Below are 27,308 nucleotides of genomic sequence, written 5' to 3' on the forward strand. Positions count from 1 at the left end.
CCCCGCGGCCCGGTCTGTGACCAGGCCTCCTGGTGGATCAGAGCCTGATCAACCAGGCTGTTACTGCTGGCTGCACGCAATCCAATGTACGAGCCACAGCCCAGCTGGTCAGGTACCGACTTTAGATGCTTGTCCAGTGCCTGCTTGAAGACTGTCAGGGGTCTATTGGTAATCCCCCGTATGTATGCTGGGAGGCAGTTGAACAGTCTCGGGCCCCTGACACTTATTGTATGGTCTCTTAACGTGCTAGTGACACCCCTGCTTTTCATTGGGGGGATGTTGCATCGTCTGCCAAGTCTTTTGCTTTTGTTGCGAGTGATTTTCGTGTGCAAGTTCGGTACTAGTCCCTCTAGGATTTTCCAGGTGTACATAATCATGTATCTCTCCCGACTGCATTCCAGGGAATACAGGTTCAGGAACTTCAAGCGCTCCCAGTAATTGAGGTGTTTTATCTCCGTTATGTGGGCCGTGAAGGTTCTCTGTACATTTTCTAGGTCAGCAATTTCACCTGCCTTGAAAGGTGCTGTTAGTGTGCAGCAATATTCCAGCCTAGATAGAACAAGTGACCTGAAGAGTGTCATCATGGGCTTGGCATCCCTAGTTTTGAAGGTTCTCATTATCCATCCTGTCATTTTTCTAGCAGCTGCAATTGATATGTCATCATGGGCTTGGCATCCCTAGTTTTGAAGGTTCTCATTATCCATCCTGTCATTATTCTAGCAGCTGCAATTGATACAATGTTATGGTCCTTGAAGGTGAGATCCTCCGACATGACCACTCCCAAGTCTTTGACGTTGGTTTTTCGCTCTATTTTGTGGCTGGAATTTGTTTTGTACTCTGATGAAGTTTTAATTTCCTCGTGTTTACCATATCGGAGTAATTGAAATTTCTCATCGTTGAACTTCATATTGTTTTCTGCAGCCCATTGAAAGATTTGGTTGATGTCCACCTGGAGCCTTGCAGTGTCTGCAATGGAAGACACTGTTATGCAGATTTGGGTGTCATCTGCAAAGGAAGACACGGTGCTGTGGCTGACATCCTTGTCTATGTCAGATATGAGGATGAGAAACAAGATGGAAGCAAGTACTGTGCCTTGTGGAACAGAGCTTTTCACCGTAGCCACCTTGGACTTTACTCTGTTGACTACTACTCTTTGTGTTCTGTTTGTGAGGAAATTATAAATCCATCTACCAACTTTTCCTGTTATTCCTTTAGCATGCATTTTGTGCGCTATTACGCCATGGTCACACTCGTCGAAGGCTTTTGCAAAGTCTGTATATATTACATCTGCATTCTTTTTGTCTTCTAGTGCATCTAGGACCTTGTCGTAGTGATCCAATAGTTGAGACAGACAGGAGCGAGCTTCTTGAAATCACCTATACAGGTTGGCCATCACTAATCTGGCAATCAGTGATCTGGTTCCATTAGTAATCTGGCACCAATTTTGGCTAGCATAATTTCAAATTTCCAGGGTTGCCACACCAACCTGCTGCTACCGTTTGGTGGCACTGCTTGCTGCATAAGTCATTCCAGTTTCGTTTTCTCCATTTATTGATATAACCTGCTCACTTTTAGCCCTAGACACGGTTCCAACGAATAAAAGAAATGCTTCTCATGTAAAGCACATACACTGTACATCATCCATAAAAGATAAATTGGCATTGAAGCCACTGTTGGTCACCATGAGCTCAGCTCACCCAGATAAGCTGTGACCGGTAAATTTGGGCCTACATATGAGAGAATAGGTCTGTGTGGTAAGTGTGCAATATATAAAAAAAAATCCTGCAGCACACAGCACATAATAAAAGGCAAATAGATTACTGGGATTTATATCAAGAAGTGTAAGCAACAAAAGTCCAGAGGTTATACTGCAGCTTTATACATCATTAGTAAGGCCTCACCTAGATTATGCAGCTCAGTTCTGGTCTCCATATTACAGAATGGACATAAATTCGTTTGAAAACATTCAGCGTAGGATGACTAAATTAATACATAGCATTAGAAATCTTCCTTATGAAGAAAGATTGAAGACTCTTAAATTACATTCACTTGTTAGAAGAAGAATGAGGGGAGACATGATCAAAGTGTATAAGTGGAAGATGGGTATTAATAAAGGGGATATAAATAAGGTCTTGAGGATGTCTCTCCAAGAGAGAACCCGCAGTAATGGATTTAAATTAGACAAGTTTAGATTTAGAAAGGACATAGGAAAGTATTGGTTTGGAAATAGGGTAGTTGATGAGTGGAACAGTCTACCTAGATGGGTTATTGAGGCTAGGACTTTGGGCAGTTTCAAATTTAGGTTGGATAAATACATAAGTGAGAGGGGTTGGATTTGAGTGGGACTTGCATATCAGAGCTTATTTCTTGGGTAGCATTGAAAATTGGGTTGGGCAAATGTTTTGTTAGTGGGATGAATTGTAAAGGACCTGCCTAGTATGGGCCAACAGGCCTGCTGCAGTGTTCCTCCTTTCTTATGTTCTTATAAAACTGCGACTGTTTTTGGTGTAAAACAGCGACTTTGCAGTGTATGTTCTTATGGTTATTATGGTTGTATTTTTTTTTTTGGTCTCGCTTGATAGAATGGAAGCAATATTACAGAAATAGATATGATTTTGATTGGTTTCATGAGGGAAAGTACCTTGAAATAGAGCTCAAGGTAGCGGAAATGTTCGATTTTTACAGATGTTCAAGAGTAAACAAATGTGTCCAACTGGTCAGTCTAATATGCAGTCACGAATGGGTTGACATTATTTATACAATTATTTCAATAATGCAGTAGTCTGCATAACAGTAAATCTATTTTTTTTTTTTTTGTGAATAAAAATTCAAAATGGAAAGCATGCATAATTATTATAAGAGGGGCCTGGAGACATGAATAATGAAGAAGAAATGTTATTTTAGTGCCAGGAATGTCTGCACTGTTTATTGATGCTGGTGAGGGTCTCTTGATCTAGGCAATTGGATATGTGCTCTAGTTCCCTAAATTAATAATAATAATAATAATAATAATAATAAAAGCAGGGGGGGATATAGTGTTGGAGTGGTTGGTATTTTTGTTTAATAAATGTATGAAAGAGGGGAAGGTACCTAGGGATTGGCAGAGAGCACATATAGTCCCTTTATATAAAGGGAAGGGGGACAAAAGAGATTGTAAAAATTATTGAGGAATAAGTTTACTGAGTATAACAGGAAAACTGTACGGTAGGGTTATAATTGAAAGAATTAGAGGTAAGACAGAACGTAAGATTGCGGATGAGCAAGGAGGTTTCAGAGTGGGCAGGGGATGTGTAGATCAAGTGTTTACATTGAGGCATATATGTGAACAGTATTTAGATAAAGGTAGGGAAGTTTTTATTGCATTTATGGATTTAGAAAAGGCATATGATAGAGTGGATAGGGGAGCAATGTGGCAGATGTTGCAAGTATATGGAATAGGTGGTAAGTTACTAAATGCTGTAAAGAGTTTTTATGAGGATAGCGAGGCTCAGGTTAAGGCGTGTAGAAGAGAGGGAGACTACTTCCCGGTAAAGTAGGTCTTAGACAGGGATGTGTAATGTCACCATGGTTGTTTAATATATTTATAGATGGGGTTGTAAAAGAAGTAAATGCTAGGGTGTTTGGGAGAGGGGTGGGATTAAATTATGGGGAATCAAATACAAATTGGGAATTGACACAGTTTTTTTTGCTGATGATACTGTGCTCATGGGAGATTCTAAAGAAAAATTGCAAAGGTTAGTGGAATGAGTTTGGGAGTGCGTGTAAAGATAGAAAGTTGAAAGTGAACATAGAAAAGAGTAAGGTGATGAGGGTATCAAATGATTTAGATAAAGAAAAATTGGATATCAAATTGGGAAGGAGGAGTATGGAAGAAGTGAATGTTTTCAGATACTTGGGAGTTGACGTGTCGGCAGATGGATTTATGAAGGATGAGGTTAATCATAGAATTGATGAGAGAAAAAAGGTGAGTGGTGCGTTGAGGTATATGTGGAGACAAAAAACGTTATCTATGGAGGCAAAGAAGGGAATGTATGAAAGTATAGTAGTACCAACACTCTTATATGGGTGTGAAGCTTGGGTTGTGAATGCAGAAGCGAGGAGGCGGTTGGAGGCAGTGGAGATGTCCTGTCTAAGGGCAATGTGTGGTGTAAATATTATGCAGAAAATTCGGAGTGTGGAAATTAGGAGAAGGTGTGGAGTTAATAAAAGTATTAGTCAGAAGGCTGAAGAGGGGTTGTTAAGGTGGTTTGGTCACTTAGAGAGAGTGGATCAAAGTAGAATGACATGGAGAGCGTATAAATCTGTAGGGGAAGGAAGGCTGGGTAGAGGTCGTCCTCGAAATGGTTGGAGGGAGGGGGTAAAGGAGGTTTTGTAGGCGAGGGGTTTGGACTTCCAGCAAGTATGCATGAGCGTGTTAGATAGGAGTGAATGGAGACAAATGGTACTTGGGACCTGATGATCTGTTGGAGTGTGAGCAGGGTAATATTTAGTGAAGGGATTCAGGGAAACCGGTTATTTTTATATAGCCGGACTTGAGTCCTGGAAATAGGAAGTACAATGCCTGCACTCTAAAGGAGGGGTTCGGGATATTAGCAGTTTGGAGGGATATGTTGTGTATCTTTATAGGTATATGCTTCTAAGCTGTTGTGTTCTGAGCACCTCTGCAAAAACAGTGATTATGTGTGAGTGAGGTGAAAGTGTTGAATGATGATGAAAGTATTTTCTTTTTGGGGATTTTCTTTCTTTTTTGGGTCACCCTGCCTCAGTGGGAGACGGCCGACTTGTTGAAAAAAAAAAAAAATATTTCCTTTATTTACTATGTATTATGTCTTTTACTAATGGAATTAAGAGAAATCTTCTGGCCATCACAAGTTTGGATTAAGATTCAACTAATGTAAAAATATTAAAAGGCTAACAGATTCATAATGGTATTACAAGCTGTATGCTCACATTCTCACATCAGTGTTTTATTCGGCATGACACAAGAGTTAACAAGAACTGTGAAGGTATACATTTATTTTGTAGAGAGTACAAGGTAGAGGGCAACAAATTACAGAAAAAATTTACAGATTTAACAGATTAGCAACTGAAAGGGTCTCAAAGGAGGATATTCAATAAAAATTGTTATGGGCCATGTGCAATGAGAGCATTTTGTGGGAAAGAATGGGAGTGCATGGAATTATGGGTTTCATTCAAAGAAGTGCTTAGAATACAAGTACTATTTAATGTAATTCTAATAAAGATAAAAAATTTGAAATTTACTAAGGACAACTACATGCTTTATTTATCCCCTTTTTTGTGGGACAGGAGGTAAAATTAATAAGAGACCTGGATTATTTCCCTTTAAATAATGACATACCTGGAGATGATGAGGACATGGAGGTGATGGTGGTAGATTTGACAACAGTGACACTACTGCTCTCCTGCTTCACCATAGCATTATTACTGGTGAGGGTACTGGAGCTGGTAGTGTTCGCTGTAGTGGCCACCTCCATCGTCTTCTCTGACACTTTGAGGTCATCCCTACACCAGCACAAAGTTACAGTCATGCACACACACAAGGATTAACCAACATCAGAACAGAGGAGCTGGACATTTAGTAAAGCCAGGGATTACTAGTCATACACAAAACATTTACATGGCAAGTTAAAATAAATGAGAATTAATCTGTAACAAGAAATTTAAACTGGGGCAGTTAATAGAAAAGCCTAGATTCAAACTGGAATTGTGCAACAAGAGAATATGGGCAAATTTTCAAACTGAGAAATTTCATAAAATATCATACAAATACGTTTAGTAAATTTTACTATTATGATAATTTTTGGGTATTATATGGTATTATCTCATTTATCATTCTTACAATTTTACTAATCAATAACAAATAACTGTGCAATAAATAAAGCAAAATTAAATATTGTTTATCTTTTATTTTTCTCTTTTATCAATGATAAAGTGAGCAAATATTATGCTCCAATACAAGAGAAATAAAAACATAATACATAAATGCCATTACTTTTGAACCCAAAGTTGAAAGATCGTATTTCACAATACAGTGGACCCCCGCATAGCGATATTAATCCGTGCAAGAGAGCTCATTGTTATGCGAAATTATCGTTATGCGAATGAATTTTCCCCATGAGAAATAATGGAAATCAAATTAATCCGTGCAAGACACCCAAAAGTATGAAAAAAAATTTTTACCACATGAAATATACATTTTCCTACACACAAAGAGAAGGATACATGCACAATAGTAGAGTAGTACATGCACAATATTTATTGTGCATGTACTACTCTACTAAATGAAGAATAAATGACACCTTTATTGAAGATGCAGCAATGACTGATGAGACACTGTGTCCTGGGAGTGCCTTTTCCTCCTGAGTACTGTAGGTCCTGTTTGGCATTTTCTTCCAGAACAGGCCTTATCACACTGTGTATGCCACTACGATTCTTAAATCTCTCAAACCAACCTTTGCTGGCTTTAAATTCACCAATATGAGCACTAGTTCCAGGCATTTTTCCCTGTTCACCTGGGTGTTAGTCGACTGGTGTGGGTTGCATCCTGGGAGACAAGATTAAGGACCCCAATGGAAATAAGTTAGACAGTCTTCGATGACACTGACTTTTTTGGGTTATCCTGGGTGGCAAATCCTCTGGGGTTAATTGTTTCTTGGTATTCTCAATAAGCCACACCAACAACTGTGCTACAGCAGCAGCAGCAGCAGCTGACAGTGCTACAGCAGCAGCAGACGAGGCTACAGCAGCAGCAGACGGTACTACAGCAGCAGCAGCAGCTGACGGTGGTACAGCAGCAGCAGCAGCTGACGGTGGTACAGCAGCAGCAGACGATGCTACAGCAGCAGCAGACGGTACTACAGCAGCAGCAGCAGCTGACGGTGCTACAGCAGCAGCAGACGGTGCTACAGCAGCAGCAGACGGTACTACAGCAGCAGCTGACGGTGGTACAGCAGCAGCAGCAGCTGACAGTGCTACAGCAGCAGCAGACGATGCTACAGCAGCAGCAGACGATGCTACAGCAGCAGCAGACGATGCTACAGCAGCAGCAGACGGTACTACAGCAGCAGCAGCTGACGGTGGTACAACAGCAGCAGCAGCTGACGGTGGTACAACAGCAGCAGCAGCTGACGGTGCTACAGCAGCAGCAGCAGCTGACAGTGCAGCAGCAGTAGGAGCAGCTGACGGTGGTACAGCAGCAGCAGCAGCTGTACCACCAATAGTAGCGATGGTTGATTGGGGTTTATTATACAACCTGGCCAGCTCGGAGACACGCACTCCACTTTCATACTTATCAATGATCTTTTTCTTCATCTCTATAGTAATTCTCACCCTTATTGCTGTAGGGTTGGCACTAGAAGCTTTCTTGGGGCCCATGGTCACTTATTTTGCAGATAAAATCACCAAAAACACTGTAATAATACGAAATGTTCCGATTGTATGCTTGGATGTTACCGCGGAGGCTGGCTGGTAAACAATGCCACCGGCGGAACATGTGAGTGTGGCCCAGGCCGCACATAGACACGTCTCGGACGAACAGCATTGAGCGGGCTTTTTAGCGGTATGCGAGGCAAAATCTTAGCGATAAAATGTAGCGGTATGCGGATTTAACGTTATGTAAGGCCAACGGTATGCGGGGGTCCACTGTATTATACCAGGTAACACAATATCCTCAATCTTTACTGAAGAAAGCCTGTCACCAGATAATTATCTCCATTCTGGCTAGCTTGTATCCAAAGAACTAATCGGTATCTTCACCTTTATTAAACATATTAATTTTGGAACATCTTCCTTCAAGAAATAAAGCACAGCTGTGTTCAGTCTGAAAGTAATACCTTCAGCTGGTAAGCTCAAGCTGATGTTACCATATTCAGTACTTTAACTTTCTATTCAGAAATACTATTTGACAATTGTCATATTGTTCCCATACATGTCAGCCTTCAATATGCCTTCATGCAATATTTTAAAAAATTGATTTATACATGCCAAGAGACTTTTTCATATACCGAGAGTGTAAACTGATTCAGATTGTTTAAACAATCACACTTTTTCAGTAATAGAAGCATCACTAATGGATTTTAATAACGTACCTAAAGATATGATGATTAAGAATCAGTGTTTTAAGAAACAATTCTACGTGCACACACACATTACTTTTACTACAGAAAAAAAGGTGTTCATACCAAAGGAAGTATTAAGCTTTATGACAAAAAATCTAATTTTTTTAAACATATATTTAAGACACAAGCAACAAGGTTATAAATATTTTGTACACATACACATACGTAAATAAAAAATAAATTAAATTATATATACACCTACCATCCGACTTACGACCTGCTCGACTTACGACCATTTCGACTTATGACCAGTTTCTCGGAACCGAACTCGGTCGTAAGTCGGATGGTAGGTGTATTTATATCCATTTATACGGTGTCTCTTTTGTCTCAAACAAGTAAGATAACAGGTATATCTTGCTACTTATACTTACACTCAAGTCACACTACACATGCATGTACATGCATATACATTTACACCCCATCCAGGTTTTCTTCTATTTTCTTAATAGTTCTTGTTCTTCATTTCCTCTTATCTCCATGTGGAAGTGGAAAAGAATTCTTCCTCTGCAAGTCATGTGTGTCTTAAAAGATGACTAAAATGCCAGGAGCAAAAGGCTAGTAACCCCTTCTCCTGTATAAATTACTAAATTTAAAAACAAAAACTTTAGTTTTCTTTTTAGGTCACCCTGCCTCAGTGGGTGACAGCCAGTCAATTTACAGACCGTGGTTCGCACCCCTTGTCCATCCTTCTTCTCCATTCTTTTTTTAACACATCGGTTGTTTCCTGCCAAGGCAGGGTGACCCAAAAAAGAACCCCCCTTCCCCAAAAAAAAAAAACTTTCATCATTATTCAACACTTTCACCATCACTCATACATAATCACTGTCTTTGCAGAGGTGCTCAAATATGACAGTTAAGATGTCCCTCCAAACTGTCAATATCCCAAACCCCCACCTTTAAAGTGCAGGCATTGTACTTCCCATTTCAAGGACTCAAGTCTAGCTCACCGGTTTCCCTGCTCACACTCCAACAGCCTGTCAGATCCCAAAAATCACTTGTCTCCATTCACTCGTACCTAACAAACTCAAACACACTTGTTGGAAGTCCAAGCCCCTTGCCCACAAAACCTCCTTTACCACCTCCCTCCAACCTCTTTGAGGATGATCCCTACCCGGCTGAATATGCAAGACAAGCCACGTAGAATGGAAATTTTCAGCTGAAGATCTTTCATGTTTCTCCATGATTCATCAGGAACTATACAATGTTGCAAGAGCATTAAGAGGTGGACTGAGAGGAAGTTTCCTTAGAGTAAATGTAGTGTGCTGATGCCAACCAGTTCCTCTCAGAAATGATGATCAGCACACAGGCACTATCCATCACCCACGCATCCTGTCCCATCAATACCCCATGTGAAGTAGGGTAAATGGAGGGTTTTTTATAGGAGGCTGGCAGACAGCAACCTCCCAGAGAGGTACTACTGTCCTCCCTAATGAGTGTAAGACAAAAACCTGTATTTGTTTTATGTGAAAACTCAGATGAAAACTCAAAGAAGTGTGTATACATAAACGTGTATATGCATGTGTAGTGTGATCTAAGTCTAAGTAAAAGTATTATGATATACCTGTTATCTTGTGTGTTTGAGACAGGAAAAAAGACACCAGCACTCCTACCATCATGTAAAACAAATACAGGTTTCTGTCTTGCACTCATTTGGCAGGACATTAGTAACTCCCTGGGTGTTTGGTAGACAGCAACCACCCAGGGAGTTACTAATGTCCTGCTAAATGAGTGCAAGACAGAAACCTGTATTTGTTTTACATGATGATAGGAGTGCTGGTGTCTTTTTTCCTGTCTCAAACACACAAGATAACAGGTACATCTTAATACTTTTACTTACACTTAGATCACACTACACATCTACACTCCCTCAGTGTAAGACAGCCAACGTGTCATAAAGGAAGAAAGTCAAAAGTGAACATAGATAAGAGTAAGGTGATGAAGGTATCGAACAAGTTAGGTAAAGAAAAATTGGATATCACACTGGAGGGAGGGAGTATGGAAGAAGTGAATTTGTTCAGATATTTGGGAATAGACTTCTCAGCAGATGGGTTTATGAAGGACAAGGTTAATCATAGAATTGTTGAAGGAAAAAGGTAAGTGATGCACTGAGGTATCCGTGGAGACAAAAAAAAATGTTATCCATGGAGGCAAAGAAGGGAATGTAGGAGAGTACAGTGGTACCAACACACTCGTATGGGTGTGAAGCATGAGTTGTTACAACTCATGGTTCACACCCATATGAAGCAGCAAGGAGGGGAGGCTGGAGGCAGTGGAGACGACGTGTCTAAGGGCAATGTGTGGTGTAAATATTATGCAGAAAATTCATAGTGTGGAAATTAGGAGGAGGTGTGGAGTTACTAAAAGTATTATTCAGAGGGCTGAAGAGGGGTTGTTGAGGCATTTCGGTCATTTAGAGAGGATGGAGTAAAATAGGTTGACTTGGAGGGTGTATAAATCGGTAGTGGAGGGGAGGGGGGGCAGGGGTCGTCCTAGGAAAGGATGGAGGGATGGGATAAAAGAGGGTTTGTGTGCATGGGGCCTGGACATGCAGCAGGCATGTGTGAGTGTGTTAGATAGAAGTGAATTGAGATGAATGGTTTTTGGGACCCGATGAGCTGTTGGAGTGTGAGCAGGGTAATATTTTGTGAAGGGATTCAGGGAAACCAGTTAGCCGGAATTGAGTCCTGGAGGTGGGAAGTGCACTGCCTGCACTTTAAAGAAGGGATTTGGGATATTGGTTGTTTGGAGTGATATCTAAACTGTCGTATCTGGGCGCCTCTGCAAAGACACTGATTTTACATGAGGGATGGTGAAAGTGTTTCTCTCTCTTTTGGGTCACCTTGCCTTGCCTCGGTGGGAGATGGCCGTTGTGTTGGGGGAAAAATGTATATATATGTTACATGCATATATACAGTTGTATATTAATACAATTACATGTACAGATATCAAAAAACTACAAAACGTTAAATTCACGTATACGGTGATTAACATCAATCATGATATGTGCATCGAGCATAAGAAAAATGTTTGACTGATCTAAAACACAGTAAGTATTCAATTATCTGAACCATATGGTGTAGAGCATTTAGTCTTGGCTAGATAATGATTACCTGCTCAACTCTTTCACTGTCCATCATATAGAACTACGTCACTGAGGCCAGGATTCCTGACGTAGTTCTAAGTTATGAGCTCAGCTCACTCAGAAAACTGTGATTAGCAAATTTTTGCCCAGATATGAGAGAATGAATCTGTGTGGCGAGTATGCACAGTAAAAAAAAAAAAAAGAAAAAATCCTGCCCTATGCAGTACATGATGGATGGGATAAACAAAACTGTGACCATATGTATGACTTTGAGGTGCTTTCTCAAATGATTTTATTGGAGTATGGAAGAAGTGAATGTTTTCAGATACTTGGGAGTTGATGTGTCGGCGGATGGATTTATGAAGGATGAGGTTAATCATAGAATTGATGAAGGAAAAAAGGTGAGTGGTGCGTTGAGGTATATGTGGAGTCAAAAAACGTTATCTATGGAGGCAAAGAAGGGAATGTATGAAAGTATAGTAGTACCAACACTCTTATATGGGTGTGAAGCTTGGGTTGTGAATGCAGCAGCGAGGAGGCGGTTGGAGGCAGTGGAGATGTCCTGTCTAAGGGCAATGTGTGGTGTAAATATTATGCAGAAAATTCGGAGTGTGGAAATTAGGAGAAGGTGTGGAGTTAATAAAAGTATTAGTCAGAGGGCTGAAGAGGGGTTGTTGAGGTGGTTTGGTCATTTAGAGAGAATGGATCAAAGTAGAATGACATGGAGAGCATTTAAATCTGTAGGAGAAGGAAGGCGGGGTAGAGGTCGTCCTCAAAAAGGTTGGAAGGAAGGGATAAGGGAGGTTTTGTGGGCGAGAGGCTTGGACTTCCAGCAGGCGTGCATGAGCGTGTTCGATAGGAGTGAATGGAGACGAATGGTATTTGAGACCTGACGATCTGTTGGAGTGTGAGCAGGGTAATATTTAGTGAAGGGATTCAGGGAAACCGGTTATTTTTATATAGCCAGACTTGAGTCCTGGAAATGGGAAGTACAATGCCTGCACTCTAAAGGAGGGGTTTTGGGATATTAGCAGTTTGGAGGGATATGTTGTGTATCTTTATACATATATGCTTCTAAACTGTTGTGTTCTGAGCACCTCTGCAAAAAGAGTGATTATGTGTGAGTGAGGTGAAAGTGTTGAATGATGATGAAAGTATTTTCTTTTTGGGGATTTTCTTTCTTTTTGGGTCACCCTGCCTCAGTGGGAGACGGCCGACATGTTGAAAAAAAAAAACTTATCTTTTACTAGAATGATTATTATTATTATAATCAAAGAAAGCGCTAAACCAACAAGGGTCATACAGCGCTGCAGGGCAGAAAATAATACTTGGGCTATAAACAGCTAGGTGGAGAGGGGATCAGAGGTGAAGGGAGAAAAGGGCTGGAAGGGACGGTAAGGGCTATGTGTCAAAGTTCATACAGTAATGCAGTTGCTGACAAAAAGTCAAAAAGTGATTGTAAGTCAAAGGTAGGGCCGTCTGCAAGAAGGGAAGACAAGGTATGAGTGGTAGGGCGACAACGACGTTGGAGGTAAATCCTGGGAGCTCGCTGGTAAACCGGGCAATTGACAAGTGAAGAACCGAAATAGGGATCCAACAAACCTCACAGAGAGGAATAGGGCATCTTCCCATGAGATATCCATGGATAAGGCATGTATGGCCAATGCAGAGCCGGGAAAGTGCAGTCTCCCGAGAACGGCAACAGTGGTAAGAAGATGGCCACAAACCTAAAAGCAGTTTAAGAGAGTGCAATTTGCTACGATGCATGCCTGACCACCACTGTTGCCAATGACTGTGAAGACAGGCCGAGATAACTGGAAAATAATCCCTGAATGGAATACCTCTATAGGAAACCGGAAGATCATGCACCGCTGACTGCACAGCAGCATCTGCTTGTTCATTACCCTGCACACCAACGTGTTCAGGGACCCAACAGAAAACGACATTTCTGTTTTTGCTGGCCACATAGTGCAACCATAGTTGAATATGAAGGACTAATGGATGAGGGGAATTGAACTGTTTAATGGCTTGTAAAGCACTGAGGGAATCTGAAATGATCACAAATGTCGAAGGAGACATATATGTAATACGAAGAAGGGCTATGAGGATGTTACTAGAATGAAAGGCATCCTACTGAAATATTGATAATTTGATTGCTTGCAGGTCCAAAGTAGCTTGAAATTGTGCTCAAAGATGAGGAGGTATTTGATTTTTGGTATGTTTTATTTTTGTGATAATTAAGTGCACTTTACAGGGTAGCTGAAGTAACTGAATGGGTGATTTCTTGTGCTCAATTGATAGAAGGCATACTAGAGAAATAGCTAAGAATTTGCTTGAGTGGAGCAATGGAATTGGCTTAAAATAGGACTCAGCAGGAGGAATCGCCAATACATAAATGACACGGAGACATTTCAGTGAAAGGGTTAATTATATTGGTCATGGGGTCAGGGAATTGAGGGCAGACATTTTTAAGGTAATAGATTCTTTAGGCTAGAATTTTTAAATGGGCAGATTTTTTGACAAGGTCAGATTAAGAAAGAAGTGGGAGGTTTCTAATTTATTTTAGGAGTTAGGTTGATATTTAAGCCTTTTTTAAATACAATGACAATATACAAAAATGCAGAAGAGCTACTACCAGGAATATCTGATAATATCAAACATTAAGATTCAATATAGGCTCAACAGATAAAATGATAGACTGCTTATAAGCTAGATACTAACAAATATTTTTGTAGCATAATGTTATAGATGAAGTCTATTTCTACAGCACTAATGTTGAAAGAAAATTTAAGCAACTATTGCAGAGATTGGAATCTGGCACACATCTACCCTTGATATACCTCTGAAGGGTTTCAAGAGTTTCCTTATCCCCAAAGCCCAGCCTTCAATCATAGCTCAACTTAAGGAACTGTTCACTCATATCATGGAAGATTATGAATTGCCATTTTTCATTACAAAGCAATGCTGATTTATGAGGTACCAGTCACTCTAAACAACTTGGAACTCTTGCCCGTAACTGAGGGTAGGATGAAGGAATATTTAATAAAAAATCTTGGCAACAAATTTAATGATTTTTATAGAGGAACAGTAACACAAATATTATTGCATAGACCAAGTTACTTGTCAAATTCTGCTAAACAAAATGTTCTTACATGTATGTACAGTACAGTAATTTTGTGAAGTGGTATAATATGAAGGAGTGAATAGAAATAGTTCTTGCAATGTGCTTGGTCTTCTCTATAGAGCCATGTACTAGTTTGCAGATGAACAGCTGGCCATTATAGGGGTTACTAGATGGAGTCCAGTTCACATCTGTGGACTGGTGTGGAAGTTTTGAAAGCAGACAACTTTGGTGTGGAAGTTTTGAAAGCAGACAAAACAATTAAAATAATTAACAATAAAAAGATTACAAAACTTTTCATCTCTCATCCTGCACAAATATGTGCAAGTGTCCCTATACTACACTGTAATGGAAAATTTTGTTTCTATTGCTGCACCTCTCTACACCTATACAAGATTCACCAGAGCTTCTAGGTAGGCATAAATACTGGCTGCACACCTACTAAATAAAGAACCTTCATATACAAATGTATTGCCAAACAAATATTCTTTCAAGCTATTCTATAAAGTATATTTCTGACTACATTTGCTCTTCCTGGATTCAAAGCTCCTGCTTTCAACTATTTTTTAATTGACAGTAAACATTAACCCAATAACCCTTTCACAGTCTCCAAAGTCGTATACATTTTTGAGGCCCAGTGACACTGATGAATATTTACATACTGATCACTGCACTCTTAAATCTACTATGAACAGTAAATTTTGCCCTAGACAAAAGAGAATGGGTCTGTGTAGTAGGTGTGCACAATATAAAAAAAACCCTGCTCCATGCAGTGCATGATGGGAATAGCCTCTGGCCTTATGTTTGAGTTATGATAGCAAATTTGAAGCATTTTCTAGGATGGTTTTTAATTGGCTGTTTCTTGGTGTCAACTGACCAATCAAAATACATACTAAAAAAAAGCAAGATAATTTTGGTAGGCTACAGACTGAAGGTAGCCTGAAATATGTCCTGAAAGTAAGGTCCCTTTCTCCAGGTCTGTTTTTACTTGGTCTGTTTCAATTAATTTGGACAACTTAAACAGTGACAAATCATTCTTGGTTATATTTTATTAACAGAAGTAGGGTAAAGCTTCGATTTTTTTTTTTTTTTTTTTTGAGCTTGAGTTAATAGATTCAAAATAGAAGGAATATGTTATATAGGAGGAGCATCTGGACATGATTAATGAACAGAGGAAAGGTTGCTTTAGTTTCTGAAATACCTACAGTGTTTATTCCGGACTGTGCATAAAATGGAATTTGTTGAATTTTGTGTAAAACTGGCCAAATTGCAAACTTCTGAATGCTTTTAGGGTACCAACAGTTGAACGGAAATGAAAGCATACTTGTAAAATAGCCAGGAACTGGGTCATCTGAACAATAGCAAGTGCCTAAAATATGCATTAGAGTGGGTGAAATCACTGTTGCTTAAAGTGCTCCTGATCTCCAACTTTATGCCTGTGTATTTCCATAAATTTTACATCAAATTTAACATTTTTTCATGTCATTACCTGTTTGGAGGCATATAGTGTATTTTTATATGTATATGCTTCTAAACTGTTGTATTCTGGGCACCTCTGCAAAAACAGTGATTATATGTGAGTGAGGTGAAAGTGTTGAATGATGATGAAAGTATTTTCTTTTTGGGGGATTTTCTTTCTCTTTGGGTCACCCTGCCTCGGTGGGAGACGGCCGACTTGTTGAAAAAAAAAAAAAACTAATAAAAGATTCCCTACCATTTTAGAAGATTTTTATTTAAATTACGACTATGATGGGACTTTTAACCCCTAAATGGTCCAAACATATATATACGTACTTACGGCTAGCTTCCCAAACGTACATATGTTTTAATTTTCCTGCCTCCAAATTTGGCACGATTGCCCTGAGATGCCTGGTCAGCATAGTGGGGGTCTTAACACTCGGTGTGCACCACATTAAAAAAATATGGGACCACTTAGTACCTTGTGGGAGCGCCTGCTCGAGCAAACAGTGCGGCAAACACCAAGGATTCACTGATGTAATGTCATATTAACACTCCCCTTTTAAGAGGAAAGTGATGTTAACCCCAAGTTTAGGGTCTGTCTATCTCTGTCTGTTTATATGTCTCTATTTCTTTCAATCTGTCTCTGTCTATCTGTCTCACAGGTACACATAAATACAAGTATACATAATGTAAATTACCTAGGATAACCAAAAATCCAGATAAAGTGCTATATTCTGCTTGAAGATGTGAGTAAACATGATGACGCAGTCTTGTTGCTCTCTCTGAGACAGAGAGCTAGACGGATACACAGATAGACATGGAGCTTGACAGACAGACATGTTTGTGTACCAGCGAAAACAAAGGAAGGCCGATGCTCATCAAATGTCACCTCTAATCTTTTCTTATCAAGTCTTATCACTGCACCCTTGCATATGCCATCAAACCTCAGCTCTTATCAAATGTTCTCTCATCATGTCACTGTCAGGGGTGGACTTTGGTTTTCATGCTTCAAGGGAACTTATTATTACCTTATTATTATTATTACGTATTCTTCTTCTCCTTCTTCTCCTTCTTCTCCTTCTTCTCCTCCTCCTCCTCCTCCTCCTCTTTGTCTTCCTCCTCTTCCTTTTCTTCCTCCTCTTCTTTTTCCTCCTCTTCTTTCTCCTTCTCATTATTATTATATACTTCCATACATCCAAAACATTGCTGGGACCTATAAATACTTTGTATATATTCCAAGACAATAGTAAATGGCCAAGGCAGGTGTAAATGTTCACTTGTCAATGTGTTTGTGACAATGTGAGCACAATTTCAGTACCTAATACTAGTGTCAGAACAAAGATTGGTTATGAAATGACAAGAACTACTATAAACTGTAATTATCAGAACATAAAAATTATATAAAATATGAAAAATAGAAAAAAAAAGGCACAGGTCTCCCTCAACATTCACGAGGGTTAGGGGATCAAGAGCCTCGCGAATGTTGAAAAACCGTGAATGTTTGGTGCCCCAATATATTGTAGGGAAATATATTACAATACTGCTTCCTTAACTTGTTGAACCATGAATAATCATAAAATACATGAAAACGTCGTAAATTGTACTAAATATATACATGTTATGCTTTAATAACGTATGTTATTTAATAACATGTATGTTAATAACATGTATGTTATTAAATACCACTGCCTCCACCACTGTGAGTCCCTACTACCCTCCCTCTGACCCCCGCAACTGGCAGCCAGCCCTCCCACCACTCAGTGTGGCGAGTGTTTTGTTTGTTCATTATTTGCTATTAAACTACAGAATAAATTATGTAAACCCATTCATGACTGCATATTGGAATGGCTATTAGGAAAGGTATTAGATGGTGACATCATGTGTTTACTCTTGAACACAGCAAAGAATCGAACATTTCTGCTATTGCTAATAATAACAACAATAATAATAATAATAATAATAATAATAATAAATACGATATAATTGAAGAAGGAAATTGTACAAAAATACGAGGGAGTGGTTGACACATCGTCAGTGTGACTTTGTTTATACTGGAGTGAACATTAGTCTCCCTGCTCTTCCAAACATTTCACAATAATTCAGCGGTTGAGGCAGTGGTATTTAATAACGTATATGTTATAAATAATAATATTCCATGTTATTATTAATAACATGTATTATTATTAACATGTATGTATTTAATAACATACATGTTATAAATAATAATAGTACATATTATTAATAACATGTATTATTATTAACATGTATGTTATTAAATACCATTGTCTCAATCACTGCCTCTACCACTCCAGTCACACTCAGTCTACAAGCACCAAACAATGAATTATTGTGAAATGTTTGGAAGAGTAGGGAGACTAATGTTCACTCCAGCATAAACAAAGTCACACTGACGATGTGTCAACCACTCCCTTGTATTTTTGTACAATTTCCTTCTTCAATTATACCATATTTATTATTATTATTATTATTATTATTATTATTATTATTATTATTATTATTACTATTATTATTATTGTTATTATTATTACTATTGTTATTATTAGCTGTAGCAGAAATGTTTAATTCTTTGCAGTGTTCAAGAGTAAACATGATGCCACCGTCTAATACCTGTCCGAATAGCCATTCCAATATGTAGTCATGAATGGGTTTACATTATTTATACTGTAGTTTAATAGCAAATAATGAACAAACAAAACACTCACCACACTGAGTGGTGGGAGGGCTGGCTGCCAGTTGCGGGGGTCGGAGGGAGGGTAGTAGGGACTTGCAGGTGGCGGGAAACTTAAATATGATTTGGCGGCTGGGAATTTGGCGTGAAAGTTGAAAACGTGAATGTTGAGGGAGACCTGTATATTGGCAACACTTCTGCAAATGGCAGGACTCGTGTTGCTGTCACGTGAGCATCCAGTGCCAACTTCTCGGCCTCATATCTCTGTAAGTAATGACCCTAATTTTTTTTTTATCCTATAACACTTAGAAAAATGTGCTCTTTATTTTCATTAAAAAAAAAAAAGATTTTTTTATTTTTCAAAATATTCGGGGCACTGGGGTAGTGAACGTATATATATGTTTGGACCATCTAGGGTTAAATTTCAGAGTCATGTAAGTAAAAAGGTTAACCAGTAATTGTTTTAACACTGTACACTTTATTAAAAATAAATTCAATCAGCACTGCTCTATAATACAAATACAGTACTGTTAAAAAAAATTCCTTCTTGCCCTGCAACTTCTAATAAACAACACTTCCCTTACTATAGCAGATTCGAAAAACAAAAATTATGTCTCCCTGCGGCCAAAAGTGGATTTAATGGAGCAGGTATTTTATGCCACACCACACACACACACACCCACCCACACATACACCCACATAAGGAAATTATTTTTGCCTGTCCCTGAAGAGATGCTGTAGCACATCCTAATAATGTTCCAAGAGGTTCAGATTTAGTATTTGGTCAGACCAAGCAGAGCTGCAAATAACTGTTATGTGAGTGTTGCAGTATTTCAAGAATTATCCAGCTGATTTAAGAAAGGACTTATACCATGAACTCCATCAAAGTGTACAAGGCTGCAATGTCACCACATTGGAGGGGGTTACTAAAACTGTTCATGTTGCTACCTTTACCCTTCACAGTAGAAATGACTCAGCCAGCATTGAAGCATTTAAAACGTGATCTACAGTAGCCATTATGATGCGAAAACTTATCCTGAATCGTCGTACCTCATTACTCCTTTATGCTGCTCAGTATTTAACATTACCCCTTTCCATTGCTGGTCGTTCATTACTTCTCATTGTTTATTACTCTACTGTTGTGAAATTTTAAACTCATAGGGGTCATATGGCACTTGGAATATAATAATCAGGTTTGATCTAAGGGAAGAGCAGCTCCAATTCAAGGCACCATCCAGCATCAAGGCACCTTCCATGAACAGACTGTATATTAAATGCTTGTGGACAGTTACCCTGTCATAATACACTAATCCACGAAATTGTTTGAAGTTAATGGACAAACCTGCCTTAACATCAATGAAGGTATTCACTTCTTTCATACTCTACGAAAGACTTGATTTCTGGTTTCCAATCATATTTGGCCTTTCTCTATAATGTCATCACTTTCCTTGACCTACAGGTCTGGTGTCCACACTGGAATGTCCCTCTGTCATTCACCATCACATAATATCCTATTCAGACAGCTTTGGGCAACACTGAATTTCCAGTCAGGCAGAAGAGCAAACCAGCTATCTGACTATACTATTAGTTTCTCAAACACTATTTCTTTCATGTTGAAAGATGGATGCAAATGAATGTTTTGGTCATGCAAAAACATTTGTCTGTGGTTGATCACAGGGGACCATCAGTTTTGCATACAGCTACTACAGTGAGGTATTATTGGTATAAACGATACTGTTCAATCAACATTGGTAGACGTGTGTACTTTCTCAGCCACCATGTAATCATAATTTTTGTTTAGAAAATTATAAAATATAAAATAGATGATAGGTTATAAATAAAATTTATATAAGAAACATTTTAACCCTTAAACTGTCCAAACATAGATCTACGTTCACGTGTGTAGCACTCCAAACCTAGATCTACGTTTTATTTTACATGCTTTCAAATCTAAAAAAAGAAGTAGATCTACGTTCGGAGCACTATGCATGTGAACGCAGATCTACGTTTGGACAGTTTAAGGGCTAATACAGATCATCTACCACTGACATAGGATCACAAAAAAAAAAACTTATTCACCAGTATTCAATTAAATGCTATCTTTCCAGAAGAGTGCTGACAGATAACCCTTCAAATTGCAACATTGTCACCCCCTCCTTTAGAGTGCAGGCACTGTCCTTTCCACCTCCATGACAAATCTGGCTAACTTGTTTTCTTGAATCCATTCATAAATGTTACCTTGCTCACACTCCAACAGCATAACAATTCATAAAAATCACTTGTCTCCACTCACTCCAATCACAAGCCTGCTGGATATTCAAGTCCCTAGAACTCAAAACCTCCTCTACTCCCTCTAACCATTCCTGACAGGGCTCCAGTCCCTCCTTTCTTCCACCTCAAATTTATATATTGTACTCTCTTAATCATCCTATTCCACTACACCTACACACACCCCCACATCCACCCACCCCCACATACCCACACAAAGAGAGATGGTTAAGGGGCCAGAAGACTGCAAGAGACTTGGAGAACAGAGGCTGCAGACCTTGTTGAAAGAGAAGAACCTGGGAGTATATTCAGTGCCTACTCTATCACCAGAGGCTCACATGAACCAAATAACCTCTGCAAACAATGACTGCCTGGCATATGTAAGAGAAGCCTGCATGACTCTTTGTTTAATCATTTCAGATGCTTCATACAACATATGTGAGGCACATCTTGGAGTACACAGCACCAGTATGAAACACACATCTGAGGAAGAACATTAAGAAAACTAGAGAAAGTGCAGAAGTATGCAATGAGACTAGTTCCAAAGCTATGAGCTATGAAAAGAGACCACAGAAATTGAACCTGATGACCTTGGCAGACAGAAGGACCATGCGAGACATATATACAAAATACTCACGAGGCAGGGAAACAAGATTTCTGGGGCACAGGTGGAAGTTAAAAACACAGATTAGTAGCAGGGATGTCAGGAAGTATTTCTTCAGTCTCAGGGTTGTCGGAAAGTGGAATGACCTCGACAAAGAAATAGAGGAGGCAGACTCCATATACAGCTTTAAGAACAGGTACGATAGGGGCCCATGAGGCTAGGAGGGAGTTAGTTTAGCAGGCGGCAAGCTGAGAGGTAGGCCAAAAGCAAACACTCAACCCTTGCAACCACACACATTATGAGTATTACAATTAAAACTAAGTGCTAAACCCACAAGGGTCATACAGCGACCACATACAAGCTTTTGCTCACCCTTACAACCTTAAATAGATACACACACAATTCCTCATACAATAAATATTACAACTGATGAATACTGTAAACTTACTAGTAATTTTAATTATTTGTAGAGTGTCTGCATAATTGTTAAATGATGTGGAAAGCAATCATGTTCATAAATACGACTGTGTGAATTTACATAGACTTTTCTTGGAAATGATTCTGCACATGCATATATCTTGTAAATAGTGAATATGGCACAAAAGGAAATAATTCTGCATGGAACATCCTCTGCATAATGAGAGGTTTGGTGCACAAAACACAGAGAAGACTTTAAACAGAAATTTGTTGAAAAATGCTAATAAATTATATGGGACAAATCAGCTGAACTAAATTTCCCAAGCAGAAGAAAACCAACTTCACATATCCACATTACTTCCTCATAAATAATATAAGCTATCAGCTTTATCATTTTCAATTTGTAATTAAAACAAAATTCTAAAAGGAAATGCAAAAAATTATTGATTAACTACAGCAATTAACATTATTGCTTATTACAAATATTAAAAAAAATATATTTTACTCACTGTAGAGTTTAGGATAAGAAGGTACACTATCAAAACTAATGAAAGTAGGTGGAGACCAAGCTTTGTGAAAATACTTAGCTCTGTGTAGAGCTTCATAATGAAAACCAGGATTATGTTCATTACTGTGTGTAACAAAGATAAAACCTGCCTTGGCAGGAGATCATCGATGAGGTAATAAAAAAAAAAAAAAAAAAAAAATAGAAGAATACGAGAGCTTCAAAATACTGTGCAAGGAATTTTCCTTTTTACCGAAAGCAGAAATTATTTTAGAGGAAGATTTTAGATGCACATAGCAAATAACACTGCCATACACAATAATTATGTTCTAAACATCATCTATATAAAATCCAGAGCACAACATAAAAAAAAAAAAAGCTTTTAGCTTTCACTTACATGTGGTCACGAATCGAGTCGATTGTGATATCTCCACTGAGTAAACTGCTATCGCCATTCTCTTTAACTTCATCCACTTTTCTAATACTTCCACCTACAGCCTCACCAGATAATTTTTCCTCTTTTTCATCTCTGCTAGATTCATTTTCAGCCTGTGAAATTTTCTTCATGAATAACAGATATAAAATTCCAATTTTTGAGTAATTATATTGTCATCTTAACTCCTATATCACAAAACATCAGCTAGCAATTATTAAAAAAAACTGTAAGAGCACTGGAGATAAAATATTGTAAAAAGAAAAAGAAAAATCTGACAATCAGTACAGTATATGCACTATAATCCATACAAGCCCAAAATATGAGAAACAACAAAGATAATCAACTAAAATTCAGAATCTGTTCCACCAAGAAAATGGCACAGCAACAATTTGAGATCATATACCAGTGTCTTTTTATGTAACATTTTCCATAACATAACAGAACAGCACATGCAGAATCTTTCCAAAATATTTTTGGTTAACAATATAATGGCAACACCAAAATTAAAAGTAAGATTCAACTAACTTTAGAAAACTGACATTGATAAAAATGCTAAAGGAATTTGCATATAATACAGACAAATTTACATTTTGGCACTCTCAACTGTTTTTCCTTTATTATTTTATCTTCAGCCCTTATCCTTGTATATTACATTTAATTAATACATTTTACATGTTTTTCTTTCCAGATAATTTTGATACAGTAACATACACAGTGAAGTCAAATACTCAATTTCCATTTAAGTGTCATTTAAGAGCAAGTTTTGTCTACCATTATGTTCATGCTCTCACTACCAACTCAAATTTAATCTTTAACAATAACATCTTTTGTCTATTTATCTGCATCCTTCAATACCATAATTTTGAAATGTGAAAAAATTACATAAGAAGTGTTACTCATGAAACAATGAATGGAAACATATCACATAAGTAATACATTAAACAAGTGTGTTTAATAGATAGTAAAAAGCATCATGTGGAAGACTTATTTTGCATTTTGCTTTTTCCCCAAGTGAATACTAGATAATGAAAAGTACTTTTATTCCTTTGGAGATGCCAAGTGTTCTTCCATTCCCTTTCAATTTAAAATGGAATATAGTTTCAAATAAATAACTACAGTACTTTACATAAAAATTTAAACAAGGTGAATAACTTTGAAATTATGCAAGCATCACCTTCTCCTGAGAATCAATAGAGTCATCTTGCACCTCAGCAGCAGTAGCACTAGCAGCTGCTACAGCAGCATCACCACCTTCTGCTTGACTCTCATTTGGCTGAAAAAAATGTTTCCAAAAAAAAAAGCCAATTAATATATATTTGCTGTTTAGAGTGACATCTAAACTGCAATATGCACACCTCTGCAAAGACAGCGGGTATGTGAATGATGCCGACTTTTTTTTTCTGGGGGGGGGGGGGGGGACGGGGCACCCTGCCTCAGTGGGAGACAGCCAGTGTAAAAAACAATACTATTATACTTGAAAGGTAAGGTAAAAAATGTAAAATATGATTCTTAAACTGTGCTAAACCAGAAAAAACAGGAGCATAAATACATACAGGCAATATTACCATACTTCAGCTTTAATGTACTATGGTACAGCTTGAAGATAAACCCTCGATTAAATGAATTAATAAGGATAAGTGGGGGGCTGATAATGGATATTGTGGTGGATAGAGATGCAACTGTTGTGCTATGACCATAATAATGGGCAATTCTGTAAACAATGGACTTTGTTGTTTCTGCCTCAACTGACCCAGCAGATTTTGTCATATATTTCCAAGGTCTGTTAAATTGAAGGTTTATTGTATATTACAAATTAAAATCAATTTCAGGACATGTACCATCAGCAGAAACTATTATATTTATCTTTCACTGAAAATATATTATGTATTTTAAAAAAAAAAAAAAAATATGTATTTATTATGCATAAAATACCTGAACAAGGTTTGCTAAAAAAAATTTGCAGAATATTCTAAAAATACAACACTTACTAAATTTTTACCTAAGCTATATCTTACCTTTTCTTTAGAGTTTTCTTCTTGTGGCTCCTTGACTGGAATGGATTTTAAAATGGGAACTGTTCCAGTGGGTCGGGTTATGTGCCTTGCTGAGAGGGAGACCCGTTCTAATTCACAAGGAGACATCAAGTACAGAGCCTCACCACGGTTACTGAACACCACACTATTGATGCCACTAAAAAAATTTAATGCATATATTAATGTGTAAATTCAAGAATTATGTGGATTAAAGTAAAGGTTGGATGCGAGAAGTGGGTCATAATAAGCGTGTATGCACCTGGAGAAGAGAGGAATGCAGAGGAGAGAGAGAGATTTTGGGAGATGTTAAGTGAATGTATAGGAGCCTTTGAACCAAGTGAGAGAGTAATTGTGGTAGGGGACTTGAATGCTAAAGTAGGAGAAACTTTTAGAGAGGGTGTGGTAGGTAAGTTTGGGGTGCCAGGTGTAAATGATAATGGGAGCCCTTTGATTGAACTTTGTATAGAAAGGGGTTTAGTTATAGGTAATACATATTTTAAGAAAAAGAGGATAAATAAGTATACACGATATGATGTAGGGCGAAATGACAGTAGTTTGTTGGATTATGTATTGGTAGATAAAAGACTGTTGAGTAGACTTCAGGATGTACATGTTTATAGAGGGGCCACAGATATATCAGATCACTTTCTAGTTGTAGCTACACTGAGAGTAAAAGGTAGATGGGATACAAGGAGAATAGAAGCATCAGGGAAGAGAGAGGTGAAGGTTTATAAACTAAAAGAGGAGGCAGTTAGGGTAAGATATAAACAGCTATTGGAGGATAGATGGGCTAATGAGAGCATAGGCAATGGGGTCGAAGAGGTATGGGGTAGGTTTAAAAATGTAGTGTTAGAGTGTTCAGCAGAAGTTTGTGGTTACAGGAAAGTGGGTGCAGGAGGGAAGAGGAGCGATTGGTGGAATGATGATGTAAAGAGAGTAGTAAGGGAGAAAAAGTTAGCATATGAGAAGTTTTTACAAAGTAGAAGTGATGCAAGGAGGGAAGAGTATATGGAGAAAAAGAGAGAAGTTAAGAGAGTGGTGAAGCAATGTAAAAAGAGAGCAAATGAGAGAGTGGGTGAGATGTTATCAACAAATTTTGTTGAAAATAAGAAAAAGTTTTGGAGTGAGATTAACAAGTTAAGAAAGCCTAGAGAACAAATGGATTTGTCAGTTAAAAATAGGAGAGGAGAGTTATTAAATGGAGAGTTAGAGGTATTGGGAAGATGGAAGGAATATTTTGAGGAATTGTTAAATGTTGATGAAGATAGGGAAGCTGTGATTTCGTGTATAGGGCAAGGAGGAATAACATCTTGTAGGAGTGAGGAAGAGCCAGTTATGAGTGTGGGGGAAGTTCGTGAGGCAGTAGGTAAAATGAAAGGGGGTAAGGCAGCCGGGATTGATGGGATAAAGATAGAAATGTTAAAAGCAGGTGGGGATATAGTTTTGGAGTGGTTGGTGCAATTATTTAATAAATGTATGGAAGAAGGTAAGGTACCTAGGGATTGGCAGAGAGCATGCATAGTTCCTTTGTATAAAGGCAAAGGGGATAAAAGAGAGTGCAAAAATTATAGGGGGATAAGTCTGTTGAGTGTACCTGGTAAAGTGTATGGTAGAGTTATAATTGAAAGAATTAAGAGTAAGACGGAGAATAGGATAGCAGATGAACAAGGAGGCTTTAGGAAAGGTAGGGGGTGTGTGGACCAGGTGTTTACAGTGAAACATATAAGTGAACAGTATTTAGATAAGGCTAAAGAGGTCTTTGTGGCATTTATGGATTTGGAAAAGGCGTATGACAGGGTGGATAGGGGGGCAATGTGGCAGATGTTGCAAGTGTATGGTGTAGGAGGTAGGTTACTGAAAGCAGTGAAGAGTTTTTACGAGGATAGTGAGGCTCAAGTTAGAGTATGTAGGAAAGAGGGAAATTTTTTCCCAGTAAAAGTAGGCCTTAGACAAGGATGTGTGATGTCACCGTGGTTGTTTAATATATTTATAGATGGGGTTGTAAGAGAAGTAAATGCGAGGGTCTTGGCAAGAGGCGTGGAGTTAAAAGATAAAGAATCACACACAAAGTGGGAGTTGTCACAGCTGCTCTTTGCTGATGACACTGTGCTCTTGGGAGATTCTGAAGAGAAGTTGCAGAGATTGGTGGATGAATTTGGTAGGGTGTGCAAAAGAAGAAAATTAAAGGTGAATACAGGAAAGAGTAAGGTTATGAGGATAACAAAAAGATTAGGTGATGAAAGATTGAATATCAGATTGGAGGGAGAGAGTATGGAGGAGGTGAACGTATTCAGATATTTGGGAGTGGACGTGTCAGCAGATGGGTCTATGAAAGATGAGGTGAATCATAGAATTGATGAGGGAAAAAGAGTGAGTGGTGCACTTAGGAGTCTGTGGAGACAAAGAACTTTGTCCTTGGAGGCAAAGAGGGGAATGTATGAGAGTATAGTTTTACCAACGCTCTTATATGGGTGTGAAGCGTGGGTGATGAATGTTGCAGCGAGGAGAAGGCTGGAGGCAGTGGAGATGTCATGTCTGAGGGCAATGTGTGGTG

The 27,308-nt window shown here is 38.5% G+C and overlaps 1 protein-coding gene across 4 annotated transcripts in view; it reads right to left on the reverse strand.

Moving 5' to 3' along the window:
* The window catches only part of l(2)gl (LLGL domain-containing protein l(2)gl), a 312,112-nt gene that overhangs the window by 26,200 nt on the left and 258,604 nt on the right, over positions 1-27,308 (reverse strand). For 2 of the 4 annotated variants that reach the window (XM_070084438.1, XM_070084439.1), the window contains exons 19-22: positions 24,737-24,911; positions 23,896-23,994; positions 22,683-22,834; positions 5,360-5,523 (exon numbers count right to left, since the gene is read on the reverse strand). In XM_070084438.1, coding sequence (XP_069940539.1) covers positions 5,360-5,523; positions 22,683-22,834; positions 23,896-23,994; positions 24,737-24,911 — 590 coding nt within the window. The remainder of the gene's footprint in view (positions 1-5,359; positions 5,524-22,682; positions 22,835-23,895; positions 23,995-24,736; positions 24,912-27,308) is intronic. The other 2 variants (XM_070084440.1, XM_070084441.1) reach the window with 1 other exon arrangement.

The sequence above is a fragment of the Cherax quadricarinatus genome, chromosome 13 (genome assembly GCF_038502225.1).
Source record: "Cherax quadricarinatus isolate ZL_2023a chromosome 13, ASM3850222v1, whole genome shotgun sequence".
NCBI classification, from domain to species: Eukaryota; Metazoa; Arthropoda; class Malacostraca; order Decapoda; family Parastacidae; genus Cherax; species Cherax quadricarinatus.